Below are 27,294 nucleotides of genomic sequence, written 5' to 3' on the forward strand. Positions count from 1 at the left end.
CGCCCTCCTTTACTTCCATTTGTAACGTAATTATCAGCGTTAGATCCGCACAGAACGTTTTGAATTTTTCCAAGTATAGTCCTTCCTAGACCAATATAGTCTGCCTAAGGGATCCTTTCTATATTTTCTCAAGTATAAGGTGTTGGACCCATCTAGGATGAGATAGATATAGAAGTCTTAAATCTATTTTCTCAAGCCATACACCGCCATAATGTATGCGTGTGGCGGGGCGAACTTTTGCACAACCGGTATTGAAAGTGAATTCGGGAACTCTAGTGTAAGCTACTATGCTCACCTCTCTGCGATGTCCCTCTCTTTTATGTATTTTTTCGTATCCTTGTTCCACATCACATCGTGCAGGCCATAACACTCAAGATAGTTCAGCATTCAAGTGTCTCAATAAATACCCTCCTGCATGAGGGGGCTCTCATGCTCTTTAGAATCTTTAATTAGCCTCTGAAAATGTTCACATAACAACCCGCGGGGGCAATTCACCTGGCCCAAGCTGTACCAAATAGTGGGGAGATAGGGCACAGAAGATTGGTGACATGGGCGGCGAGGGAAAAGAAAGATGGAGCCAACGGAATGGCATTGGAAGGAGAATATGAAAAAGAATAATAGTTATTTGTGTTGTGTAATTATTGTTTTTTTTTTGTTTGTAAATATATTAAATTATTTTTTTTTAATTTTAAAAAATTAGTTTTGCATGTTATTTTGTTTATTTTCCTTGTTATTTTAAAATTCTTTTCATAATTAGATTTCAGATTTTTATTTGATTTGAATTTTATTAATTAAATCGGTTTAATTCACTATTTAAATAGTTTTGCATGTTATTTTTTAAAATAGTTAAGAAAATTTTGGCATTCATAATGATTAATATAGCTATAATATAAAGGCTTAGGAAATCCTAATTTTTTTTCTTTTCCCTATAAGCTGGCTATCAAGTCCTCAACTCCATTTGACCATTTGATACTTTCCTGGCACTTCAAAGACGCGGATGGTGTTTGGCTCATGGAAGAACCTTAATGTGTCCAATATTCATGAGAGCCTATCGTCTTCCCCTTCTTCGAACATCGAAGAATATTAGATATAAATCACTTTCAATTTCGGAAGTTTGTCAAGGAGCTTCCCCTTCAAACTATGGCAGCCGGATTTTTGGCAATTAAAAGAATTGGAATCTTATCAATGGTTTTTTTGACATCTTTTTTTGTAGTGGGGGTATTGCTACCGTAAAATTCTAGAGTGAGAGACAAAGGAATTTCATAAGGGCGGTTCCATATTTTAGTTTTATAATATAATTGTTGAACTTGAAAAGCTTCTGACGCCAGCAAGAATGACCGTGTTCAATACGCTCCTTTGTTTAATTTTTGTGTCTTCTGTCTTTACTAGTTACTCCTCAATCAGTGCTCTCTGTCTCTCCTCTTCACAATCTTTGCCTTCTTCTTTAGCTACAGCACCTAAGATTAATTTCTAAAGAGTACCGATCTACCGTTTTCAAGGGACTTACAGATCGATTTGCTACTCGGTGTAAAACAGGTATAATTCACAGAAGAATGTTATATCTATCGTTTGGTCTCTCTAGCCACAATTTGGCTACTAGTTTCTTTTTCATCTTTTAAACTCTGATAAACTATATCATTACTGGGTAGTTTTGCAAGTTTGAAAAGCAGATGACATAATTCTTCGTGATGCCAATATCCTCTCGATGATAACCTCCTATATTTAGTTTAATAAACTGGGTTCAGTGTTTTTTGTTTGCAGTTCATTGGCTTCTGATACTGTTGGGGTTTATATGCTGTGAACGTTACAGAACTTTAACCTTAACTTTAATAAGTGTAACGCATGCCAAGTCAATGTAATTGGAGTTAGTTTACGTGGTGATTGAAATGAGCAAGTGTAAGGATAAGATGTGATGATTTTGGAAGCATAAAAGTGCTGTAATATTCTGGAATTGTAAAAGAGAAGACAGGGAACGAAAAATCTGCAGTGTAAAGAAAACTCTCCCTTGTTCATAGCTGATTCTGCAGAAAATTGCAGACATGTGTTTTGCTAATTTAAGTGATTTTTTCATATATTTGATAACTTGTTAATGATGTAAACATCCACCCAACACAGCAGAAGCATTGGATTCTTAGCTTTTTCTTATTATTGAGTTAGAGTACCGTCAATGTTTAGGCCAAAAATCTGATCTTATCTGTGACATCATTCAGCAGGATGGAAGTTGTTGGAGAAGTCTTTCTCTCGGCTCTTCTTGAGCCTTTGCTTGGAAAGTTAACCTCTGGAGAACTTCTGAACTTCGTACGCAAAACACAAGTGGAGAAAGAACTTAACAAGTGGAAGGTAAGACTGTTAGAAATTGATGAAGTTCTTAAGGATGCAGAAGAGAAGCAAATCACAAATTCGACTGTGAAAATCTGGCTTACCAAGCTCCGAGATTTGGCTTATGATGTGGAGGACGTACTGGACGAGTTTCAAACAGAAGCTTTGGCAAGCAAGGTGAGGGCAGAATCTCAAGCCAGCAGCAGTACTGTCCGGAAGCTCCTCCCAACTTGTTGTGCTGGTCTGAATCCAAGTGCTATTGAGCTTAATATGAGGACGGGGTCCAGGCTGCGGGGCATAACTACACGACTAGAAGCAATTGCGAAAGAGAAAAATGAGCTCGACGTGGGAATCACGAGGTCAAAAGGAGTGAAAAAAAGGGTGACTACATCTCTGGTCAAAGAATCCCATGTTTGTGGGAGGGATAATGACAAGAAAGCCATACTTGAATTGTTGATGAACGATGATGCTAGCAGCCTTGAGTACTCCGTCATTCCAGTGATTGGAATGGGTGGTATCGGGAAGACAACTCTTACTCAACTTGTCTACAATGATGAGAGTGTGAAGTTTGATTGCAAAGCATGGGTCTGTGTTTCTGATGATTTTGACATTCCGAGGATAACAAAAACAATCCTCCAGCACTTGGGAAGTTGTGAAGATAATGATTTAAATGTTCTTCAAGAAAGATTGAAGGACAAATTGTCTGGAAAGAAGTTTTTGATAGTGTTGGATGATGTTTGGAGTAACAACTATGATGATTGGACTGCCCTTTCTCTTCCCTTCAGTGCAGGAGCAATGGGGAGCAAAGTCATCATCACAACTCGTAGTGAAGACATTGCTTCAAAAATGGGCTCTGTTTGTGCTTACATATTGGAGAGGCTATCATTTGATGAGTGTCTACGCATATTTACCCAACATGCTTTGGATTCCAGAAATTTTGAAGCTCATTTGGAATTGAAAGAAATAGGAGAAGAGATAGTGGGAAAATGTAAAGGATTGCCTTAGGTTGCAAAGACACTTGGAGGACTCTTACGCCATAAACAGAACCTTGAAGAGTGGGAAGACATTTTGAGCAGTGAGATGTGGAATTTGCCAGAAACTGAAAGTGGCATTCTTTCAGCTTTGAGATTAAGCTATAGTCATCTTTCTTCCCATTTGAAGCAGTGTTTTGCTTACTGCGCAATCTTTCCTAAAGATTATGAGTTCGAGGAGGGTGAGCTAGTTTCCCTGTGGATGTCAGAGGGTTTTCTGAAGAAAAAAATGAAAAAGAAGCACATGGAAGACTTAGGCCATGAATATTTTCGTGATTTATCATCAAGGTCGTTTTTTCAACGATCTAGTAGCAACATATCACGATTTATAATGCATGATCTTATAAGTGATCTTGCTCGGTTTGTAAGTGGAGAAATATGCTTTTACTTGGATGACACGAAGAAGGAACCATGCTCAGTAGAATCATATGCTGCAGTTCGCCACTCTTCATTCACTTCTCATAGATATGAAATTTCTCAAAGATTTGATGTCTTCTATGAAATGAAGAACTTGCGAACATTCTTAGCATTGCCAACTTATTTATCACAGTCAAGGCCTTATCACTTATCTAGCAAGGTGTTGGATGATTTAGTGCCAAAATTAAAATGTTTAAGGGCATTGTCACTAGCTGGTTATTCTATTGAGGAATTGCCAAATTCTACTGGTACCTTAAAGCGTTTACGTTACCTTAACTTGTCCTATACTTGGATTAAAAGATTACCTGAATCGTTGGGTGAACTCTTCAACTTGCAGACTTTGAGGTTACGTGGGTGCCGGAAGCTTGTTGAGTTGCCCACATGTGTTGTCAATTTAATTAATTTGCAGTGCCTTGATATTAGAGATACAGATGGGTTGCAGGAGATGCCTCCGCAGATAAGCAAATTGATAAATCTTCGCATGTTGCCTAAGTTTATCGTGGGAGAAGGAAAAGGGCTTGGGATAACGGAGTTGATGAAGCTTTCGCATTTACAAGGGCAGCTTAAAATAGAGGGGTTGCTTAAGGTGAATATTCGAGATGCAGAACTTGCAAAACTGAAAGAGAAGACAGGTCTATGTGACTTAGCCTTGCATTGGATTAGTAATTTTGATGATTCACTACGAAATGAAAGGAATGAACTGCATGTCCTTGACTCATTAAAGCCTCACCGAAGTCTAGAAAAGCTTTCAGTTACATCATATGGCGGTACCGAGTTTCCATCATGGATAGGGGATAGCTGTTATTCTAAAATGGTGCACCTAAAGCTTCTTACATGTCGTAAGATCACATCACTTTCATCGGTTGGAAAACTCCCTGCTCTAAGGCATTTGAGCATAGAAGGAATGGATGGGGTGAAAGAAGTGTATGCTGAGGATTTCCAATCTCTTGAGACTTTGTACATCGGAGATATGTTGGGGTGGGAGCAATGGTTTTGGTCTGACGGTATCAATGAAAGTACTTGGGGAAAATTTCCTAAACTCAGTGAACTTACCTTGATAAATTGTCCGAGGTTGATTGGAGATTTGCCAAGTTGCCTTCCTTCCCTCAAAAAGCTTCACGTTGAAAAATGTCAAGGGGTGGTTCTTGCTCTCAGAGCGGCGCCTGATCTAACATCCCTCTCAAGCTTACAATTAATTCAAATTTCCGGCCTTGTAAGTTTACATGAAGAGCTCGTGCAGGCCTTGGTGGCGCTTGAAGATCTTGATCTTGTATGTTGTAATGAATTGACGTACTTGTGGCAAGATGGGGTTGATTTAGACAAACTTTCTAGTTTAAAACATTTACAGATCGTTGAATGTGAGCAGCTCGTGTCGCTGGTAGAGGGTGAGGAAGGGGTTTTGCCTTGCAATCTTGAGGTTTTGACAGTGGAAGACTGTTGTAACTTGGGGAAGCTGGCAAATGGGCTGAACAGCCTCACATCGCTCAGAGACTTGACAATACTTAGATGCAGAAAACTAGTGTGCTTTTCTGAAGGAGCAGGTTTGCCCCTCTCTCTCAAACGTCTTGTGATTTCAAATTGTGATTCTCTGAGATCGTTGCCCGATGGAATGATGACAATGGTGAACTACAGCGATTGTAACCAGTGCCTTCTTGAAGTGTTGTTAGTTGCTGCTTGTCCATCCCTAAAATCTCTTCCTAAGGGGAAGTTGCCAAAAACACTCAGGTTCTTGAACATTTCTTGGGATAACCAAGAGTCTCTTCCAGAGGGGATTTTGCAACGTGATGCAAGGGAGACTTCTCGCTCTAATCTTGAGCATTTAACACTACACAGTTTATCTGCCCCATCCTTTCCAACTGGCGAGTTTCCTATTTCTCTAAAGGAACTTAATATTGTCAATTGCAGAATACCGTCATTACCATCCCTGCATTTCCTCTTCCATCTCACTGAGTTGAGGATAATGAGGTGCAATGAGTTGAAGTCGTTCCCCAAAGGGGGCTTGCCCCTCCCAAATCTCATCTCTCTTTTCATATACCTTTGTGAAAAGTTGAGGTCCCTACCCACTCACATGGATAGCCTCAAGTCTCTTCAAGATTTAAGCATATCTAATTGTCACCGTCTGGATTCCTTACCGGAAAGGGGTTTGCCACCTAACCTGACTTCACTCCAAATTATAAATTGCAAAATTTCACTGCCAATCTCAGAGTGGGGACTCCGCATGCTCACTTCTCTTAAACGATTCTTAGTCAGATCTACAATAGATGTAGATCGCTTTCCGGATGATGAAGGTCTGCTACTTCCCCCTTCGTTAACTTTTCTTGAGATCTCTAATCAGGAGAATCTTAAATCGATATCCAGAGGCCTCCAACACCTCACCTCCCTTGAAGTATTAAACATTTTTGAGTGCCCTATACCCTGGTTCTTCCCCAGGGAGGGCTTCCCTCTCTCACTTGGACGTATAGGTATCCGTAGCAGCCCTCTTCTGGAGGAACAATGCTTGAAAGAAAAAGGAGATTATTGGTCCATCATTGCCCACATCCCCGAAGTTTATATCTCGTAAGATGCCGTTGATTCTTCAGTTTTTTGTTGTGCAGGATTTGAACGAGAAAAAAAAACAGAGAATCAGGTATTCTTTCTTGGTTTATCTGCTCCATAATCACATCCAAGGTTTATTGCTTCCTCACCATACTTCACACATTAATGGACTTTTACTTGTCCTTTTTTCTTTCCATACACTCCTGTAACGAAAAGGAAAATTAAAAGAAAGAAAAAAATGTACATAAATAATTGCATCATTTAAAAGGCTTGCTTAGATTGGACTCGTCCATAGTCATGCACAGCATAAACATGCCAACATATTTTTCTCCCTCTTCTTAAAACGTGGTATGCAACCTCATGCATCTGTAAGGAGAACAACCTTTTTTTTTTACTGTTTACTTTGCTAGGCAATTAATGGATTAACTTGAGGAAATAAGTTTGGCTGGTCTGTTGTCCAGGCTGGAACCTCTGCAAGTTGCAACTCCAACATAATTTTTTGTGATCATGAGCAAGTATCAAGTCTCCATCACTTAATATTAGGGATCCGAGATTTTATGGTGGCTTAGGTTCCGACAGACAGTCTTCAATCAAACGAAGAGGCTTGCCTGGTACTGTTCTCCAGCATTTCTGTTCTCTCACAGGTGTCATGCAATTCTACTATCTTAAGATAAGAAATTAATTTCAAGTTCTGATTTCAGTTTGATGTACAAAATGCAGTTTCATCATCTTTAACATACAAGTTTAGGAGACTTATAGGCATTCTATTATTCTTGGATGCAATTCGGTGTCTGATGTTCATTTATGCGGGCAAACTTTACTTTACAAGCCTGTGCAGAGGCCAAATGAAAGGCTGCATCTCAAATCAGTGGTGAGCTGTGTGTTTCCTCGCAGAACACTTTCATTTACTTTCAACTTATTTTCTATACACTAATGGATTGCTGTATGCTATGCATTTATGAAGGTGGCAAAAAGTAAAGCGAACTAAACTAGAAATTTTGTAATGCAGATGCAAAATGTGTGGAGGTATGCCTTTTCTAGTAACGGTTTTCTTTTGTTACATATAAATGAAATAGAACAATCCTGTTCCAGGTTTAGTTTATTCCAGCGTTAGATTTTCAGAGGATTTTATACGTTTCCTATTTGCAGGCAAATTTCATCATGTTATTCACAGCAATGAGTTGTACCGCATGAACGGTTCTCATCGTTGAGAGGACTCCTTCTCTGGGTCTTTTCAGCACACGTCTACACAGCGTAGCTTTACCTCTTTCTTATTGTTTGAAACCCATTGTTGAAGAGGGTGAGGAATTTGTTCCTGTGAGAATCAAATGCTGTTAAACCTTTGTTATAGTGGATTTTTTGATTCGTTCATGTGGATGTGTTTGCTCTTTGTCTGTTTTTGTTGTGGTTTTTTGATTTGGATTTATTGTTGGCTAAGAAAACCTCAACCTGTAGGAAACCCGCTTCCTGTGTTTCCTAAAAGCACCAAAGCATATGTGACACTTCCTAGACCTAATCCCCTTGCTGGGATCCAGGGGAAAAACAAAAAAAAAAAAATTGGTTGGGAATAAATTGTCTTATCAGATCAGAAGCAGACATGGAATCTTGCAAGGTACCTCATCGAACAGCTCCTGCATTAAAATTTTTATCAGATTTCATCATCTTCCATTTGAAATGGGGCACTCCAGAGCGCCATTGTACACGCACAACAACTTTATATTAGTAGATTGTTGATATCAAGAAAAAAACATCACTGTACAGAGGAATTTTCTTCGTCAGGCAGTAATTGTTAATTGAAACTCAACAACCTTCATTTCGTCATCGCTTTGACTGTTAGAAGAGTTCGATCCTAGCAAGATAATATTGGTTTGATCAAGTATAGCATCAGGATGCAAGTACGCAACACATAAAAGCACTGCATCAAACTTTAAAAGATATTGACATGAGAGGGTAATGTTGCTCTTCTTCATCAATTATTAGAAATCGACAAAACAATCATGCTGTGCCTGAGAAAAAACTGAAAAGCAGATCAAAGTCCCGAGACCAATTTGTTCTTTACTGCTGCTATAACAGAACAAATGAAAAGAAAGAAATAAAAGCACACAGTTTGTACTGCAAATGATGTTCGAAAACTCCCTATCATTGCTACTGCCAATTATATGCACAAGAAATCAGAATCTTGACATACCAAATATCCGTCTTCTACACAATCAGTACTCAATAACATTGAAAAAGAATTTGAACAGTTTAAGCAGCAGAATCAATAGATGCATCAGAAGACATAGCGTTGATATTCTCCACTACCATCTTTAACTTGAAGTTCTTTTCCTTCTCAAGGATCAACACCTCCATCAGATTCTCATTTTTTTGCACCATCTTTGCCTTTCCATCAGACTCTCTTCGTAACAGAAAAATCATACCTGCTACTCGCCTTCTCTGCTACTGTCTCTTGATTAAGGGTCTCAACAGCTCCTTCTATTCCACTCATGTTTGCACCAGCATGATCTCCCACTAAACCCTCCAAGTCACCTGACCCGCTTGACGACTCACTGAACCCAATGTTGGTGTCCGTATCGATGATGGTTTCACCTCCAAAATGAACCGTTTTCACAACATCATCTTTTGACTCAGCGTGAAATTCTGGCTCAAGCTCGAATTTGCTCTTATTAAATTTCCAGCCACTGATCCTTGTAGTCTTCACACTTGAACCCGCTGAGTCAGTGTCAGTACCAGAAGTAATCTGGCTTGATGTCCCATCACTTGAAGCGTTGGGTTCTTTGAATCTTTCTTCAACATTAGGCAACCCACGGAAAAACTCGTTGAACAAAAGGTCCAATCCTTCACAGTTCTTGAACAAAGAATACTGTAACAGCTGATCAGCAGAAGGTCTCCTTGAAGGGTCTTGATCAAGACAAGAAGCAACCATATCTTTGAACGCTTGAGAAAAGTGGTTGTTCTTGAAATCTTTCTTGCTCTTCTCATCGTAATCATAATCATAATCAGATAACCCAAACCTCTTCTTTATCTTCAACATCAAAGACTTCGAAGGAGGAAGGTAGGAGAAAGGAGGTCCGCCATGGGCCAATTCCAACGCAGTAACACCAAAAGACCATATATCAGACTTGAAACTATAACCTGTATTTGAGTCTTGTATAACCTCTGGCGCCATCCAATATGGAGTCCCTGCAACATCAGTTAACCTCATTTTTGATGAGGAAGACAATGAGGATGATTTCTCAATGCTGTTGGAGTCGTAAATCCAGACCGACATGCCAGAATCTTCAAGTTTTATGCTGCCATTATCTGTGTGATTTAAAAGAATGTTTCCTGCCTTGATATCTGTGTGTAAATAGTCTAGGCGATGAAGATAAGACAACCCCTTTAGGGTCTCTTTGAGAACTATAGCAATGCATGGCTCTAGCAGGCCATCAGGGAAAAAAGAAGAGACTATGGATTGGAGAGAACCAGCAGCCATGTAAGGCATAACCAGCCAAAGATGGTGATCCACGGTAAAAGAACAAAGGGAGCCAAGAAAGTTAGGGTGTGAATGAAGTGACATGGCCTTGGATTCACGTCTGAGACCATCAAGATCGGCTGCAGAATATTGTTCAAGATCAATAATCTTGATTGAAACCAAACCTGAGTACCGGATGTCGTTGTTGACACATGTTGCTTTGTGAACTGTGGCACGAGCACCACCACCAATCTGTTCCAAGATTCTATATGCATCTGCGCCCGTTGGGTATTGAATTTGAACTTTTCCATCAGCCCTGGATGATGAAGATGAAGCTGACATGGTTTTGATCTTGATCTTGAATGAGATGGATTTTGTTGGTTTCTTGAACTGGGCAAGGAGCTTTTCTTGATAATGAGGAAGGTTAATTTGTTTTGGAAAAACTAGGTGTTTTGCAGTTGGTTTTCTTGTGAAGTCTCAGGGGGAGAGAGCAGTGATTTATCTTCGAGAAGTAAGAGTCAGAAGATGCATGGCATGGGAAGTACATGAGTGCCTTTTATATGGAAGGGGGAAGGGAGGGATTTAATAACAGAGAGAAGCCTGTGCTTCCTGGGCTTCTTGTACCCCAGTCCTCATGGCCTTTTTCTTTCGGAATAACAATGAAGAGGAGAGAAATATGGGTTGATTAAGTTGGAAAAATTGTTCAGAGCTAAGTATCACAGCTTCGGTTTAGCTATTATATACTGCTCGCAAAGCATGCGTGAAAGTTTGCTCTTTTGAAAATTCAGTCTGCTTCTCAATTCTCAGCTTGCACTAATATATCCTTCCCTTCTCGCATGGAAATTTAAGAAAACACAAGTCGTTTTTTGTTTTCTTGATTAATTTTTATTGCTATGAAACAAGAGTTTGTGACAAACAATGTAATTAAGCAGTGGACAAATGAGCAATATGTACCGGCCTCGAGCACTGTTGGAGCGATTATTCAATACAAATCATCAAACAATGGAAAAAAAAAATAGAAGTACAATAAAATATAAGAGGAATACAGGGAAAGAACGGTGATGAATCCCATCCTCAAGGCTTTGGTGCAAGACCAGCCTTCAGAGCTTGAATGGTGGCAACATCAGTCTTGAAGGCCTTAGCCAAGATGTTATCGTCAATGCTGGTGGTGAAAAGGGTAGTAGGAAGTGATACAGTCCCTGCACTAGCACTTCCGAAAGCAGAAATTGCCAAAGCTGGATTTTGAGCATCGGCATTGTATTGGAAGTGGACGAGCCCCTTGGGAAATATGAACATATCACCAGCCTGTAGAGTCTGGGTGAAGAGCTTGTTGGTTGTGTCGACGAATCCTACTTGAAGAGAACCATCAACAAGGAAAAGAAGCTCCGCAGACCGAGGATGAGTGTGAGGTGGATTAGTAGTGCCAGCCGGGAATTGAAGCACCGCATATGAAACGCTTTGCCCAATAAGAGCTGGAAATTCGGCTGCACTTACCTTTGAGACCTTGAAAGCTGAAGGTGGTTGTGTGCCAACAAGGGCACGCATGCCAGTGAAAGTGAAGAATGCTCCATCAACCGTGGTTGCATTTAGTGGGACTATAAAATCAGAAATAATATCCGGGTCTCCAGCGATTGCCATTTTGGCGATGACAAATAAAGCTACTAGCAGTGACAAGAATTTGAAGGTGGAAGAAGCTGATGCCATGATGAAGAACTTGATGTGAAGATCAAGGTAGAGCTACTATAGTCTATTATGGCATTTGTGATGATGTGCTTGGTTTTGAAAGATTTATATAGAGGAGAAACTAACAGAAAGGCAAGCATGTACAGCAGGCTAGCTCTTCGATAATAACAATTGATGAACAATACAATGTTATCAGCACCAATGTTTGTATTGTTTATTCTTTATATATATATATATATATATATAAAACAAAGTATGATATAAAAAAAGAGTACAGATGCCGGCGGATGTTGTTGCTGCGGGTGAAGGGAATGAATATGAAATTTTCTTTTCTATCATACTTTGATGCTCCTGCAAATTACAACCAGCTGGTAACAATCATCTGAAACTCAACTTTCATAAACATGTTTTCAACTGAAAAATCCATGATTGAACAATCAAATATCAGATCAATGTTCAAAATTTAGTTCTCAAATCCAGATTATTAAGCCTTCAAGAGGAGGTTGGTTTAGATACTAATATATATTCAATCTAACCTATTGAAACGATCATGTATCTATATTAGATTAGCCTCATTCGTAGAGGAACAAAAATCTGTAGATATGTATAGTTTGTGCGTATAGTTGTGAAGGATGTGTTAAGTTGTAAAAAACACTATTTTTTGTTCGATGTGCAATCATTTCAAAATATTAATCAGTTCTTTATGAGTTAATAAATAAACACAACAGCAAGCCCCATCTCCATTACTCAAAATCAAACTCGAAAAAGACTGTGAGGCAGCCACATTGAGCTTGATTTTAACACAAGTTATCTCTCCAACTTGTTTATATCCCCTGGTGTTTTCCAGTTTCCACATGACCTTAATATCCAGATTTTAAGGTATCAAATTCCTCCCCTGCCATCCGCCAGAACAAAAGAAATGCCTGTTTTCTGTGTTCTCCTCATTCCTTTGTTCTCAACAGCACTTCAAAGCAGCTTAGGTCAAAAAAAGCCAAGGACCATGCTACAGATCCTGAATTTCATGGCATAACTTAAGATGCCATTAAACAGCATGTCGAATAGGCCTTGGCATATCGCCGAACCCCAGCAGCTCTTCTACTGGGCTTCACACGTCCACCAGTTCATGTCTTCTAACGAGTCATTTCATTTGTCCAAAGAGAATTTTTGAAAAGCTAAAGCATGTTTGTTTAAATATCAATGCGAGTTTCAAATGAAATCTTTGCAGAAAATGATCAGCTTCAACCTATATGAAGAATGTCAACTAGCTGCCCTTGAGGTCTTGGCCTAGCGGTAGTAGGGATTTGTTCCTTTCCTCTGCATCTGGGTTCGAATCTCATTGTGCAAGTTTGTCATCCCTGCGGTGCTTTACATGCTCACTGGGTTTGCAGAATGTTCAGTGGGCCGTGAGATTAGTCGTGATGTGCTTAAACTGACCCGGACACCCACGTAAATAAAAAAAAAATTGTCAACTAGTCAGTCTCACATGAAACCCTATATAGCTGAAATTAGTTAGTGTATATACTCTTCTAGAGATCAATTAAACTGTAGAAACAAAAGCTTTCTACCGGTCAAAATTTGATTTGTGTTATTTTTATTTTATTTTTATATGGAATAATAAAATAAAATTGAAATAAATAACATAAAAATAAATAAATCTTCGTATGTTTCTTGACCAATAAAAGGTTGATATATGAAATAAAATATTTAAGATATCTTGTCATAAATACAAGATTTCATTAATAAAAATCGACTAATAAAATAATACCATATAGCTTTGAAAAAAAGACTTGAGGGCCCCTACAAACTTCTATAAATTACGGGTTTCACCCTAGACAAAAAGACAAGAATTCTTGGAGATACAAAACAATTTTCAAGACAAGCACTTCAAGCAATGAAATTCTCTCGAAAGCTCTCAAGCTCTTTTTATCTACACTTGAAGTCTATAAAAAATAAAAATTTGTTGGATCAAGCATAAATGTCCTATAAAAATTCTTTAACAACACTTTGAAAACAAATCAAAGATAATTTTCAAAATATCAAATTATCAAATCTCACTTCACAATACACGCCCAAATTTGCATTCTTGTAAATCACAAATCTTGACTTGATTTTACAAATAAATTAAGTCATTATATATCAAATATAAAAGAAGAATCAGAGGATTGTTTTATTCTCTTGTAAGAATATTTTAAATAAAGATTATACTTGTTCATATATTTAATAAAATTAAATATTTATACATACATGTGTGCTTGTTTAATTTCAAGTGTTCAAAATTATATCAATAAATTTCTAGCAACTCCACTAGGGATATCTCTATCTCTCGTCTATTCTCTTAAAAAAAATAATCTCAACAACCTCTCAATAACAACTAGGAAGAATATGATCATCATTGTTGCTTCCAGAAGTTACAAGGCTACTGATTCAAGTCGTACAGTAGTGAAAAGTCAAATTATCCGATTTGAGTCTTCGTATCTCAATCCTTGTGTAATGACCTTGGTTCCACCAACAAGCCTTTCTTGAACATGAATCAGATTAAACAAAGCTTGCTTTTCATATTTAATTACCCTTTTGAAATCCACCTTAGCTTATGTATCTCAAAGAAGTCTATTGAAAACCTCTTTGAACTTATTAGTTCTAAGCCTTGTCACTAGACCAAACCATTAAAGATTCTTTAACCCTAAAATCCCTCATCAAGTTATATGTTCAAACTAAGTTGATTCTCAAGTTGATGTCAACATCAAAAGCAAACAAGGCATGTGAGCTCACTCCAAAGCTAAAGTTACAACTAGCTCCACCTCAAAAGTCAAGTGAGGGCGCACAAACTTTTCTTTAAGGACTACATTTTTGGAGGATCAATTGGTTAAATCAACAAAACTCATTAAGGGGCTTTTGACTTCACCCAAGGTAAAAGACCACGAGATAGTAAAGTTGATGAACAAACTTGAGAGCATGAATGACAGAGGTCAAACTTTGGCTACCAAGGTTGTGCAAGTAGATCAGTTGGATGTTGTTGAAGATTATACAATCAGAGCTCCAAGGAATATCCACAGTATTACTGATGTCATTTTCACCACAAATCCATTGAAAACTTATAAAATAAACCATAATCAACTAAGTAGAAAGTTCAATTCAACTTTTATATTCTTATGTGAAGCCCTATACCTAGGGATCCACCAAAGTTTCAACAATTCAATGGCAAAAGGAATCCATGGCAACATGTGGCTCACTTTGTAGAGACTTGCAACAACGCCGAAACTAATTATGGCCTCATGGTAAAATAATTTGTCCGTTCTTTGAAAGGTAATGCCTTTAACTGGAACACTAACTTGGAGTATGACTTAATTGATATTGGAATGCAAGTTTCTTAACCTCTTCTATAGCACTTGTCATGTGGTCAACATGATTGAATTCACTAATGCACATCAATAGAGGGAGGAGCTTGTCATCAACTACATTCATCGGTGGAGAAACTTTAGCCTCAACTGTAAGGATTGACTCACTGAAACTTCTACGCTAGATATATGTATTCAAGGATGCATTAGGGACTACTCTACATTTTACAAGGTATCAAACTAAAGTCTTTTGAAGAATTGACTTCTCAAGCACATGACATAGAACTTAGCATTGCTATAGTCAAAAACTCATCATTACATATTCAAGAGTCCATGAGAATTAAGCATGAAAGTCATAGATTCAAAAAGGGTGCTCTAAAGATTAAGGGAAAGCAATCTTTAGTAATTAACTATGTTGTCGTAAAGGTAATTAACTAGAGTTAAAATGAATGATTGTGTAACATCGAGTACTTTTTAAAAGGGTGAACGAAAGAAGTCATCCTTGAAAGAGCGACAAGCAAAAAAGTATTCATTCCCTGACTCAAACATATCTAGAATGCTAGATGATTTGCTCAAAGCAAATCTCATTGAGCTACAGGAGTTAGAATGTCCTGAAAAAGCAAACCAAGTGGAAAATCCGAATTATTGCAAATATCATCTCTTGATCAGTCATCCCGTAAAGAAGTGTTTTGTGTTGAAAGACAAGATCATCAGGCTACATGAGAATGGGGATATCATTTTAGACAATGGGAAAAGTGAAAGAAGCCTCATTACAGGCTCAAAATTGGAACTGCATTTGGGCAGCATATCCAAGATCATTTAGGTTAGATGCCATGGCCTTGTTCATTGGTGGAGGTCCACACCTCAATATCTGCAAAAGGACGGTTTAGTTGTCAGTGTCAATGGAGCGGTGGGCAGGGGGTGGAGGTTGCACATTCAAACATTTACCTGAACATCTGCAGCTGGTAGGGGGCAGTGTGACTGAATCATTTCCTTGGATATGAATCCAATGCCACCCTCCCATCCTTCTGGTGGCTGAACATAAAATTTTGAAATTAACATAAACAAGCATTTGCAGATCATGAAACCAACAAATCATGCATTTTGGTGAGATTTAGGGAACTCTCACACTGAAAACGAATGCATTAACCATTTATGGAACATCTGGAAAACTGCATTAGTAACCTGGTTTCCTTTTTCACTATCCATATAAAATGCAAATAGAAGCTAAATTTCCCTTTTCAGTATTAGTTTTGTTTTATTAGCAGTCTTCTTGAGATATGCATCTTCCTTTCAAGGTTTGGATAACAAGTTTCATTCTTCAACTCAGTGAAGATAACAGAAAAGCAAGCTTTTCAATAAATAAATTGGAATCAAAGAAGTATGCAACTTAAAAGGGTAGAAATTAAAAGAGAGAGAGAGAGAGATTGAAAAGACAAAATTAAGAGATGGGAAGAAATAAAAATAATACCTGATTCAAAACATAGTAGACCTTAAATCGGTTAGGAAAAGTGGTTGCAAGATTATCAATCTCTTCCTGCAAACATGCAAACAGAGTGGAGTTATGTTTTTTTAATACATCAACCAAAGAAGGGAGAGAGGGAGAGGGAGATTTACCTTCAAAAGAATGTCCTCATATGTGACATTGGCATAAATAAGATGTATGTTGGTTTTGTCATTTGGGTTTTCTAAAATGGCTCTAGTAACCTAAGAAGCCAAAGAAGAAAGAAAAGTAGTCAGTAAATCAGATTAATAATTTGTTCTGTCGCAAAATACGAGATTGTGTTTAATATGTACTTGGAACATGGGAGTGATTCCAGTGCCTCCAGCAATCATTCCAAAAGCTCTGACTTGGTTAGGTTGATACTTGAAGCGCCCCTAGAAAAATTATTTTAGTACATCAATGAACAGCAATTGTGATAAAGTTTCTGAAAAGAAGTAAAATGTGATATGATTCTGATAAGTGACAAGGTTTATAGGGTTAATTGGTTGAGAAGAAACCCAACCATTCAAGCAAAGCAATGGGAGGAACCATGTATTTATGGTACAAAAAGTTGTGCCTCGAAATGGAAAATCAAATTTCCATGGTAAAATCAAACTATAGTTTCTGACAAGCAAGTAATGCAGCAAGTTCTGAGTACTGCAAAGTTTATAGCTAATTGGTTGTGAAGAAACCCAACCAATTAACCAAAGCAAAGAGCAATGGTAAGAACGGGAACCATATATATGTTGCTGCTCAAAATGGAAAATCAAATTTTCTACAGAAAAAACTCAAACTCGCCTAACAAATCCCAGATTGATTTCAAAAACTAACTAGGAAATGTGAGAAATTGTAAGACAAAGAAATGCAACTGAGGAAATGAAATAGCTTTACCTTAGGCCCCTTAACAGCCAAGTAATCACCTTCACGCATTTCACGGAAGTGGTGGGACATTCTACCTTGTGGATACATCTATTTACATGAAACAACAAAAACAGGATGACAAACCAAAATAGGATTGTGCTATATCATAACGAAATGCAAACAGTACAGTATAGAATCAATCCACCTTTATAACTAGTTCAAAGTACCCAAGATCAGAATCCAAAGTTGTAGGAGTATACGGCTTGATAACTTCTTCACCAGCACTATCCTTTCCTCTGTTAATCAAAAGGTTTGATTAAGTCATTCGTGGAATCGGCTCATATAAAGCAAAAAAAGGGATTTCACCCATCACAAAAAAAGGCAAACCATAAACCAAACCTGCAACTCATATGTTGTCCAATTGGCAGTCCCAATACTGAATTCGGCTTGGGAAGAGCAAATTTAAACTTAGCCACATTATGACTGAGTTCGGTTCTCTTAACAAGTTTAAATTCCTTAAAATTTTCAGGGTCCAAGCAGCCTATCAAAAACATGTCAAGCCATCAATCAATCTGCACAAATCCTGATTTATATCCTCGAAGCTATAAGCTTTGGCTCCATAACCATGAAAACCAATTCTCCATTTGCCAATCAAAAGAAGCTCAGATTGGTAATAATTATAATCAAGCTCCAATTCCAACAAATGAATCCTCTTATTTTGCATCAAAATTAATCAAACAGCTAATAAATTCGAAAACCTGGGCATTATTAACAAATAATAATTAAACCCCACAAAAGGAAAAGGAAAAGGAAAAGAATAAAGAAGCTTCAAACTTCATAAACAATAAGCAAAAATAACAAATACCCAGATACCAAAATACAAAAAAAGTATACCTTTAGGTTTCTTGGTGATGTAGAAATAAAAAGCAGTGCTAGCACCAATGGCAACAAGAGCCACAGCTATGCCTATCATTTCAGCCCTATGCGACTGTAAATTTTCCATTTTGGATACGAAAGAGGGGAGGGTTTTTGCTTCCAAGGGGAAAGCTTTTGCCTTTCTCTTTCCCTCTTAGGAAAAAAATGGCCGGTGGTTAGATTTAGGAACCGGGACTAGTTCACGGAGGCTGTGTATGGTATTTATGTGGGTGCATGAGATTTTTAGGAGTCCTTGCTGCAGATGATCCTAGTTCCTCGGCGTTGAACTTGAGATGTAGCCCTATAGATTCACAAATGTTCCTTTCTCATCCTTATATTTTGACATGTGCAATTAGTGTCCCTTATAGTTTCTAAAAAGTTCCTGATGGAGAATACACCTTCTTTAATTATTATTTTTTTCATTTTTATTAATTAAAAAAAGAATTGGAGAAGAAAATTGGAAACAAACACGATTTATAGGATTGAAATCTTCTCTTGGTCATTCACCAACTATATTTCTCTTACAAATACAAGTATGATTTTTAACTTGAGATTTCATTGCTCTCATTTGAGCTATCATCAGTCTCTACTTGTCTTGGAGACTCTTCTGGTTTGCTGGGAGCTTCGACAGTGGCAAGCTTCGAGACAAGAAACATGGCCAGATGAGTATCCCCTGCAATAAACGAACGCAGACATAAGCAAATGATAGTAGAACTTCAGAAATTCAGACATTGAACCATTGTGTACCTACAAGAAGAGTTTTCAAATCATTTTTCAAAATCTTAACAGCACCATTTGGACAAACATCCTAGGATGTCCGTAAGAAACCAAAACTTTTCTTCATCAGCTTGAAAATAATAAGTCGTAGCAATCTAGAGAATGAATTTGTTCCCTACTCTATCAAGTGATATGATTTCTTTGGGGGCGTCTGGTATGATGGACAAGACGGGACCAATGGAAATGGATTAGAAATGCATGCATCTTGCCCCTTAGAAAGTCAACTTCTCTAGCAAAATCTTAACAAAAAATGAAAATGAACAAAAAGTTAGATCCATAAGAATTTCTTATTGGATTGTTTTCTAGCACATGGTATCCTATGCAAGTTCATGAGTTCAACAGCTTTCTGGAGTGCTCTTTCAATTTCTTGTCTAAATCTCAATGGAATTGTTACTGGTGTCCTGATAAAAGATGACACTGCATGCAACCAAATCGGTAAGAATCCGAAAGCAATCAACTTCAATTAGGGTCTAGAGAACAAAAATACTGCAGCATAATAATTACGCAGAAAATGGGGGGAAATGATATTTCTAGTTAGACTTGGTACCAAATGTGATACGACTTCCAGGCGATACACTGACAGCAGCTCCAGGAGTCCAGGTCTCAGCCGTTTCTCATCGATGAATGTTCCATTAGTACTGTCCAAATCTGTGACCACAAGTGTTCCTCCCTTTTTCTGAATGCGGGCGTGTAGAGCAGACACTGTCAAAAGTGGAAAGCAAATATTTAAATTGAAAGCTCCTGTTTACTTATGCAATAAACATGGCATTGACAAGGTAATTCAAATCATACCTGTTGCAACTGGAATCACCATGTCTGCCTTTTCGGTAACCTCACTCTAGAACAATGCCTAAAAGGTCTTGCTAGTTGGTGTATATTTGAGTAAAACTGAATTATCATGAACAGGTGATTGAAACACTCACAGAAGCAATTTCAAATGCATCTGGCATTTTAACCTTGAATCCTATGTGCCTTGAATCCCCATCACCTACCCTTTTACAGATAGACCAATGTAAGAGGCATCATTAATTTATATTTGATTGATGCAATACAATCAAAGTGAATTTTAGTATGAATCTTTGTAGCAAAAACACCAAGAAAATAGAAGTAATATGTAATTTAAAAAATATACTACAGTTCCTAAAAGAACTAAACAATGAAGAAATTATCTTATATCATTACTTCACTTATGCCTCCTTGTCTTCCATTTTTCCTATTTTCAAATTCTTCATGACCCACATGCTCCAATTTTGAAGCAACATCAAGTTTGATTCAGATTAAGCAGTAATTTGCCTCTCTTTTGATTATGCAACAAACTTTGCAATGCATGATCAATAATTTCAACTTAAATTTTATTTATTTTCTGGACAAGGAAGTTCATCAATGTTACTAACCAACAGTTTCAAGAAGCCATCTTTCTTCAACACTAGTCAATGTGCTTTCAGCCCCAGAAGCATGCACGAAACCAAGACCCCTCTGCTTCTTTGCTTTAATCCCAACACCTTGTAGATTTGAGAAAAAATCCTCAGGGGACTGAAATGTGATTGAATTATGAGCAAGAAGCGAGACTTTCGAATGAAAGATGGGAAAGTGACTGTGTAGTTATGTCTATTTGGTGCAAAATCTGGCCACCTCTATGACACTACACAAATTAGCTATTGCTTTTCATGTTGGTGTAGATAAAGAGGTTTTGAGCTGCATGTGGCAACCATTTAATGCCAAGACAGATGTGGATAATCAAATCTTGATTTCCTTGTAATTAATTCTATCCTTTTACTTCTCTCTTGCATATTCTATTTTTTAGAAAAATTTATCCTAGGAACTTCTTTTCCAGATCCTGCCTTGTTCAAAAATAAATTATTAGTATTAAGAAATAATTAAAGATACTAATATTTTTTTAAAAATAATTTTGTTAATTGAGAACCAATCATCTCTAGCAAACATATTTTGAACCTCTTGAATTTATAAATTAATGCTATTGGATGTTTCAAGTGTGTGTGGATTTCCCTTGATCTCTCCAATATCCAGAAAAAATTAACTAGACAGTCACTTCTTCAGATTCATGCAGGCCCTTAGATTGCAATAAAAACCATGCCTTATTATGGGAATTGCATGAGTTTGCAGCATGATACACCCTCACATCCTTTTCAGAATTGGAGTGGAGGAAGCTCCATTAATTTATACACCAACACCTCAGAAACTTCTAAAAAACCCCTAACACTATTAATTAATTTCGTAATCTTTTATTGCTTTATATATGAACATTTATCACGGCATTTGTTCGAATTGATTTTTTTAGATTTCACTCTTAACACATGCATGCATGGAAGTGGGAATTGAAAAGATAGAAACAAGATTTAGGCATGGCAATATCTCCAAAAGAGATTGACCAGTAAATTATTAGGCAGGAACCTTGAGTTCTTTTACAGTTGCTAGGATTCCTGGCCTAGCTGGTAGGACAGAAAGATCTTGCTAATTATAACATCTCCTCCTATCTCTAATTTACCCCACTATCTTTATTCACTTTAACACTTGGCCTTTTAGCAGTGTCTAATAAACCACCATCAACATTTACAGAGGATTCATCATCAGCTACTTGTACATTATTCCTCCTCCTCTTGGTTCTTTTAGATCTAGGATTTCTTATATTGAGCTTTTTGTGCCAAGTCAACATGCTAAGAACCTTACCACACATAGAACATGACCTGCAGCAGATCATTAAATAAAACCATACAGACAATTAGAAATTAATTGCCTTTATGTATATAACCATGATAATGAGAACCTGTGAAATTATACTCACAAGAAATCTCCTTCGCGTAAGGTCTGGCACTTTATGGCACAGTGAGTGCACCAAAGCATTGTGGACATGGCTAAATCTAATGAGCAGAAAAAAAAACTGAATTTCTTATGTGGGTAGGAGAAAAATCAACGAAAACCCAGTCTAATTCCAGAGTTTTTGGTATGTTGTACGATGTGATTTCTTGGGGTACAAGGAATATATAGGAGTCTTAATTCCTTGGGGAGGAAGGACTACTTGATCACCGACTATGATTTTTTTCTGAGAAGATACTATTAGAGATGGGCCATGCATCCTTGAGAGTGAGTTCTTCGCATGTTTATGATGGGCTGGGCTGATTTTTGTCTATCGGGCCTCAACCGGGTATGATGACACTGTCTTGAAAGATTTTTTCTGTCCAAGGGTGAAGGGAAAATAGTGTTTGTGATAACAGGATCCTAGCTAATTATTCCTCTCAATTCCATGAAATATTTTCTTCATTAGGGTTTTTAACAGGCATTCAACATCATCTAACAAATCCATAAATAAAACAATTTCACTCAGATTGTTTAAGAAACCCTACTTAACAGTGACAACAGGTCACTTTAGAATCTCTCCAATCACTCAAGAGGTGAAATAAATCTATTCAACAGACTTGGACACCAAATCCACCTGAACTGCTGTTGCTTGAGACACAGAAAACTGAAGAGAACAGAAAGGAAAGGGGATTTAAAGTAAAGAAGACTCTCTCTTCGTCTGAGAAACTCACAGTTTGTTAGCTTGTTACAAGGGAAATGGAGAATTTCACAAGGCATATTCCATACCTACTCAAAACAACACGCCCCCACAATGCAACACCAGTTCGAACTGAAAAAACATGGCAGGCCCTACTTCTATGTTACACATTTTGTTCTTTTTCTATCCTGCGTTTTGTCTGTCACCACCCTCATTTACAAAGATCAGCTGGATGTTCACATACTAGGTTCTTTGTCTAACCCTTCGGTCATTGGTGTCACCACCATCTGAAAGTTGGGCCCATACACTCCGCGACTTTCCACCTCCACTGCTGCAATCCTCCTCACAACCTGCCACTGTCTTCAGTATCTCTGATTGCAGTAACGGGCAGTTCTCCTTGAGGTTGGCAAAGCCATCTGACACCATTACAGCTGCAGTAATGATGCCCAAAAGAGAATAAGAAAACAGTATCAAGCACCAACAATCCATTACTTATTGAACATTGAGCGTATACAGAAATATATACTGTACAGCAGTTGTTAATAGCAGCAATTTACATTATGTAATGCTGTTAAGTTTCAAGTGATTTAGAAATGTTATTCATGTCATAAAACCCTGACACACTTCCCTGGCGGGAACATCTTCTATCTAAATACCACATCAATTACCGACATGGGAGAATTAATGGTCATTGAGGAATTGTATTAGGCGAGATGCATGAGTTTTAAACACCATTGCCTGGCTACACAGATGTATGAAGTGAAACATAAATGCCATGGCAGTTAAATTTATGCACTCCAAAGCTACATCCAACACGGAGGCCCTTCTCCTACCACCACCAAGTGATAATTGTGCACAAATTTATGCAGAGGACTTATTTCTTTACTGATCTTCACCTCCAGATTTCACCAAGGTCCTTAGCCTATCCCCTCATTTGACAACTGTGTTTATTTTGACAGCCATGCAATTCTCAATATAATGACAGCTACAAGAAATTACAAAGGGGAAACTAAAAATTACCTGCAAGGTTTTCAGCAGCAAATTTTAGGCAAACAGCTTTTAACTCTGTTGCATGATGACAGTCAGCCATGGTAAGGATGCTGGCAACAGAGTTCACAGATATATCCTTGCAGAGATGAGACCCACACATCAATTTGAGTCTGTCCAGACCATACCTGTCTGCCGCAGCTAACAACTTTGTTGTTAATGTTTCAGATATGGAGGAGACAAGAGATGAGCTGGACGTCACCATGTTCACATCTTCAGTGAGAGTATCTCGGTAAACAAAGTGCAGCATAGCCTGTAGGGAATCACATAAGAAAAAAAATAAAGAAACACAAACCAACAAGAACACAAATCCTGACCCAAAATGCTTTTATAAGGCACAATCTTAGGGGTTATCACCTTGAAAACCTTTGGTTCTAGATCAGAAATGACAATCTCTTTTTCATCTTTCTCTACGCCATCAAAAAACTTGGATCGGAAAAAAGGAGATCGGGCAGACAGCACCAACTTATGAGCATGAAATTTTTCCCCTGCCACATTAAAAATAACATCTGAACCTTCCATATTATCGAGCATCATGCCAAAATGAGCTCCTATATCAGACTCTGGAACCTGAATTGAGTTTAACTGGGAACAATCTGTTGCAGAAACCACTACTCCAACAGTACAATTGATTTTCAAGCAATCATCCTTAAGGTAATCCGATGTTTCAAGCATTGCCCGTCTGAAAAATCGCTTGTATCCCCTGTAATAAAGCAAACAGGACAGTATTAACATCCAAGTACAAAAGTTGCTATTCAATGACTCGTGTGTGTGTGTGTGTGTGTGTGTGCAGGACAGTATTAACATCCAAGTCCAAAAGTTGCTATTCAATGACTCGTGTGTGTGTGTGTGTGTGAAGTTAGGAAAAATGGGAGATTGAAATTAAAATATATCGGACCTTTTACATATCAACATCAAGGTGAAGGAGGCAAACATACAATGGATATAAAAGAGACAAAGCAGGAGAAGAGAATAAAAACTAAGGGGGCTGTTGAAAAACATGAATCAAAACTTTCTGCTAAAAGGCGTCATGCAAAAGATTTGTCCTGCAACAGCAGAGACATGAGCTAAATTGAAATGTTTGTTCATTTGCTGCTCGCAACTTTAATTTATAAATATTGATCACTCACGATTGCCCAACAATAAAATCAAAATCTCTATGAGCAATACAATGAGACTGAAGTCACCCTTTTCACAGTTCTTTGTAGCCTGATACAGTCAGCGTTGGGTTTTTTTTCCACCAGTAATGATCAATAGTTAGTAAAAACTCCATAAAGAAAATCCACCCTCAGCTTTTCAAAGACCTCCAATGCATTCCCCACATGTTAACAGGCACTGCCATAGGATAAGAAGCCACATGAGCCAATTGGCTATTGGTTCCTCAAAGTGTGAATCAGAGATATAGTTCAATTGATCATACACAGAGAATCCAAAGAAATTTGAGTGCTCAGCAACTAATTTCTAAATCAATCAAGAAAAGAGTGTCAACTCAGGCACAACATTATAAAATTTAACCAAGTTGGCAGTGATGAGAAGTTGATCTACAAACCTTAGGAAACTTGGATTGAACTTGTCAATCTTATGTGCATTACACTCCAGCAAAAATGATAATAGATATACAATTAGAATTGAAAAGGAAGCTGGATGAAATCTTCAAAAAATTTATCATGTGAATCTTAAACCTTGAGTTAACACAAGCAGGAAGTTGACAGAAATACAGAAGAAACAAAATAAAACAACAGCCTTGAATACAGCAAAAGCTATGTAAAATCATACTAGAAAGCAGGATTAGAACCCTAGTACTATAAAGATGCAAACTCTGGTGTTTTCTTTCTGTTCCTGACAAGTAACTAACCTTCAACACCTATTTACAGAAAGTATACATAAAGAAAGTGGAACACTCTGAAGAGAAATATTTATCAAAGGAATGAAAACCATTAAAGAAAACGAAAACAAAAAGATGAAAGGGAAAAAAGCAGGATGCAGGAAACTAGATGCTAAGATTGAGCAGGTACAAGAGCTTCAATATGTTAAGAGTAGAACATATAATAGGAGGTCTAGAAAACTTATATTAAGATGCACAGTACAAATTTTACATACACATAGTGAAATAACATCCCAAGTTTAAGGAGCCCTTCTTTACCAAACCATCAATTCCAAACCTCCAGCAACTGAAAACTGCTTCCATTTTGAATTGTACAAGTTCATGAATCTTTTGCATGGCAAATATTAACATAGATCCAGTAAAGTCTACAACAACCAAAAACTTCAGAAGACTTGAGCAGCATTTAACATTCTTCATTATCTGGTGTGTACTTTCCATACTCAAGAGTGGTTTCTATAAAAGGCAAACTAATCACACTGTTGTTACAGCAGTAGTGGGGGTCATTTCAATTTTAACATGAGTCTATAACTGATATGGCCTCTAGGATTTGAAGTATAGAAAAAATCACAGTGATTCAGTATACCTTAATGATGAATGGAGGGAAGAACAGATTCTGCATTACAAACATAATCCCTTCCAAAATGGAGGGAAGTTCCAATTCAATAGAATCAGAACTAAACTGAATAAAGAGCTCATTAAAGGTAGGTTTATTCAATTCAAAGAACACCATCAAGCTCTAGAATAAAACAGCAAACTTGTAGGAATTACCCCTGTAGCTCTATCCTACAAGACAAAAATCCACTCCACAGAAAAAGAAATTGTACACATCATATGATGTCCAATTCGCCAATAGCACAACTTTAACCATGGATAACTAATACAAACACCAGTTAGACCAAAATGCAGTCAATATGCACCCCATAATATCACCTTAACAAAATGCTTCAAGATTTCCACACGTGTACAGAAAAAATACAAGCTAAAGACATCAGAGCGATATCTTATTTCTCTTCTCTTCCTAATTAAATATCCCAATCAAGTACCAAAGCAATTCAACATCAACAACACCTAATATATCAATTCAGCATTTCTATACAGAAATTTTTCATCAAACTACCTCTAGAATCAACCTATCAAACACGTAACAAAACGACACACCATTTTAACCAAATAACACAATCCAACGAACAACCAATTTTTAACATCAAGAACAACTTGCACACAACAATGCCTCTCAACCATCGTCACACATAAGCTAATCACACTAAAAAAAATAACCCATCTAATAGAATCCAACCCTCACAAAAACCAGTCAAACACATACCCAGAAAAACCCCATCATCTACATTAACAAAAAGAATCACTCTTTCCAGCACAAAATCAAACCTCCACACGCCATCACACAATCAACAGAAATTTACCCTCACGCAGCCCAATTACAACTAACGAACAAATCAAATACGCAGACACGAGGGAAAAAAAAACACCCACATAGAAAAAAACTAAAAAAGGAACCAAATGTATTACCACATGCTGCCACGATACTTGAGCGTATAAGGCCCACTCTCAAGCGACCGATCAAAATGACTATGAACTTTATGTTTCCCTTTACCACTTTGATCAACAAGCGTCAATTCAAACAAAGCCCTAACATCCGTCCCTTCGCTAGCCAACGCGATAAAAACCGAAACATGAGCTGAACTATCCTCCGGATTTTTACCATCGGGGTAAAAGTAAATCGCCCATTGATACCCTCCCACCGTAAAATTATCGCTCGCGATGTGTTTGCCTACTCCCATTCCTTTCGCTAGCGAGTACCCTTGGATTACGAACTTGTGCGAGCCATTTACCGTTTCGGTTACGGACCGGGAGGAGGTTGGCGAGACTAGTGGGTTCGGTTCGGTCATCTTGAGAGACTATGATTCATGGAATTAGGGTTTTTTGGTTGTGATTGCAGAAGATTGAATGGGCATTTTACAAGGTGGGAGGATAGTCTAAAGCCTAGCTCAGGGGATAATATTAATGGGGGGTGGAGGAA

General features: G+C 37.7%; 6 protein-coding genes and 1 pseudogene across 10 annotated transcripts; 2 read left to right on the top strand and 5 right to left on the bottom strand.

Moving 5' to 3' along the window:
- Positions 1-104: 104 nt before the first annotated feature.
- LOC133699488 (putative disease resistance RPP13-like protein 1) lies at positions 105-3,324 on the top strand. Of its 2 annotated transcripts, none has more exons than XM_062122738.1 (2): positions 105-1,536; positions 2,211-3,324. In XM_062122738.1, the coding sequence occupies exon 2, from the start codon at positions 2,215-2,217 to the stop codon at positions 3,322-3,324; it is 1,110 nt and encodes a 369-aa protein (XP_061978722.1). In that variant the 5' UTR covers positions 105-1,536; positions 2,211-2,214. The 2 variants fall into 2 exon arrangements, with proteins under 2 accessions (XP_061978722.1, XP_061978723.1); XM_062122739.1 differs by having other exon boundaries at positions 2,214-3,324.
- Positions 3,325-3,399: 75 nt separating this feature from the next.
- LOC133699486 (putative disease resistance protein At3g14460) lies at positions 3,400-7,690 on the top strand. Of its 4 annotated transcripts, none has more exons than XM_062122734.1 (5): positions 3,400-6,393; positions 6,713-6,913; positions 7,023-7,173; positions 7,267-7,328; positions 7,452-7,690. In XM_062122734.1, exon 1 carries the CDS (start codon positions 3,400-3,402, stop codon positions 6,325-6,327), a length of 2,928 nt encoding a protein of 975 aa, XP_061978718.1. In that variant the 3' UTR covers positions 6,328-6,393; positions 6,713-6,913; positions 7,023-7,173; positions 7,267-7,328; positions 7,452-7,690. The 4 variants fall into 4 exon arrangements, with proteins under 4 accessions (XP_061978718.1, XP_061978719.1, XP_061978717.1 ...); XM_062122735.1 differs by having other exon boundaries at positions 6,764-6,913; positions 7,004-7,173; XM_062122733.1 differs by having other exon boundaries at positions 6,764-6,913.
- Positions 7,691-8,691: 1,001 nt separating this feature from the next.
- On the bottom strand, positions 8,692-10,211 carry LOC133699378 (serine/threonine-protein kinase BLUS1-like). The gene has a single exon (XM_062122611.1). It carries the CDS (start codon positions 10,096-10,098, stop codon positions 8,692-8,694), a length of 1,407 nt encoding a protein of 468 aa, XP_061978595.1. The 5' UTR covers positions 10,099-10,211.
- A 619-nt stretch (positions 10,212-10,830) lies between these two features.
- LOC133699178 (germin-like protein 9-3) lies at positions 10,831-11,460 on the bottom strand. Its single transcript, XM_062122336.1, has one exon. It carries the CDS (start codon positions 11,458-11,460, stop codon positions 10,831-10,833), a length of 630 nt encoding a protein of 209 aa, XP_061978320.1.
- Positions 11,461-15,172: 3,712 nt separating this feature from the next.
- On the bottom strand, positions 15,173-18,295 carry LOC133698493 (NADH--cytochrome b5 reductase 1-like). The gene is made up of 9 exons (XM_062121438.1): positions 18,013-18,295; positions 17,518-17,659; positions 17,324-17,414; positions 17,149-17,226; positions 16,572-16,652; positions 16,392-16,481; positions 16,246-16,311; positions 15,723-15,809; positions 15,173-15,645 (listed from the first exon to the last, which is right to left on the bottom strand). Exons 1-9 carry the CDS (start codon positions 18,119-18,121, stop codon positions 15,553-15,555), a joined length of 837 nt encoding a protein of 278 aa, XP_061977422.1. The 5' UTR covers positions 18,122-18,295; the 3' UTR covers positions 15,173-15,552.
- Positions 18,296-18,575: 280 nt separating this feature from the next.
- LOC133699379 (uncharacterized) lies at positions 18,576-21,681 on the bottom strand (annotated as a pseudogene).
- Positions 21,682-22,317: 636 nt separating this feature from the next.
- LOC133699651 (BTB/POZ and MATH domain-containing protein 5-like) lies at positions 22,318-27,294 on the bottom strand. Its single transcript, XM_062122993.1, has 4 exons — positions 26,784-27,294; positions 23,729-24,074; positions 23,345-23,624; positions 22,318-22,755 (listed from the first exon to the last, which is right to left on the bottom strand). The coding sequence occupies exons 1-4, from the start codon at positions 27,161-27,163 to the stop codon at positions 22,568-22,570; spliced, it is 1,194 nt and encodes a 397-aa protein (XP_061978977.1). The 5' UTR covers positions 27,164-27,294; the 3' UTR covers positions 22,318-22,567.

This window comes from Populus nigra, chromosome 7 (assembly GCF_951802175.1).
Source record: "Populus nigra chromosome 7, ddPopNigr1.1, whole genome shotgun sequence".
NCBI lineage: Eukaryota > Viridiplantae > Streptophyta > Magnoliopsida > Malpighiales > Salicaceae > Populus > Populus nigra.

Excerpts from the sequence above, each read along its gene's own strand:
- LOC133699486 (XM_062122734.1), top strand. The coding sequence starts at position 3,400 with ATGTGGAATTTGCCAGAAACTGAAAGTGGCATTCTTTCAGCTTTGAGA.
- LOC133698493 (XM_062121438.1), bottom strand. The coding sequence starts at position 18,121 with ATGGAAAATTTACAGTCGCATAGGGCTGAAATGATAGGCATAGCTGTG. Across the intron at positions 17,415-17,517 it reads GGACAACATATGAGTTGCAG|AGGAAAGGATAGTGCTGGTG; the intron begins GTTTGGTTTATG and ends TTTGATTAACAG. Across the intron at positions 15,810-16,245 it reads TCTACTATGTTTTGAATCAG|CCACCAGAAGGATGGGAGGG; the intron begins GTATTATTTTTA and ends TTTTATGTTCAG.
- LOC133699378 (XM_062122611.1), bottom strand. The coding sequence starts at position 10,098 with ATGTCAGCTTCATCTTCATCATCCAGGGCTGATGGAAAAGTTCAAATT.
- LOC133699178 (XM_062122336.1), bottom strand. The coding sequence starts at position 11,460 with ATGGCATCAGCTTCTTCCACCTTCAAATTCTTGTCACTGCTAGTAGCT.
- LOC133699488 (XM_062122738.1), top strand. The coding sequence starts at position 2,215 with ATGGAAGTTGTTGGAGAAGTCTTTCTCTCGGCTCTTCTTGAGCCTTTG.
- LOC133699651 (XM_062122993.1), bottom strand. The coding sequence starts at position 27,163 with ATGACCGAACCGAACCCACTAGTCTCGCCAACCTCCTCCCGGTCCGTA. Across the intron at positions 24,075-26,783 it reads AAGTATCGTGGCAGCATGTG|GGGATACAAGCGATTTTTCA; the intron begins GTAATACATTTG and ends GCTTTATTACAG. Across the intron at positions 22,756-23,344 it reads TGCTGCTGAAAACCTTGCAG|CTGTAATGGTGTCAGATGGC; the intron begins GTAATTTTTAGT and ends TCATTACTGCAG.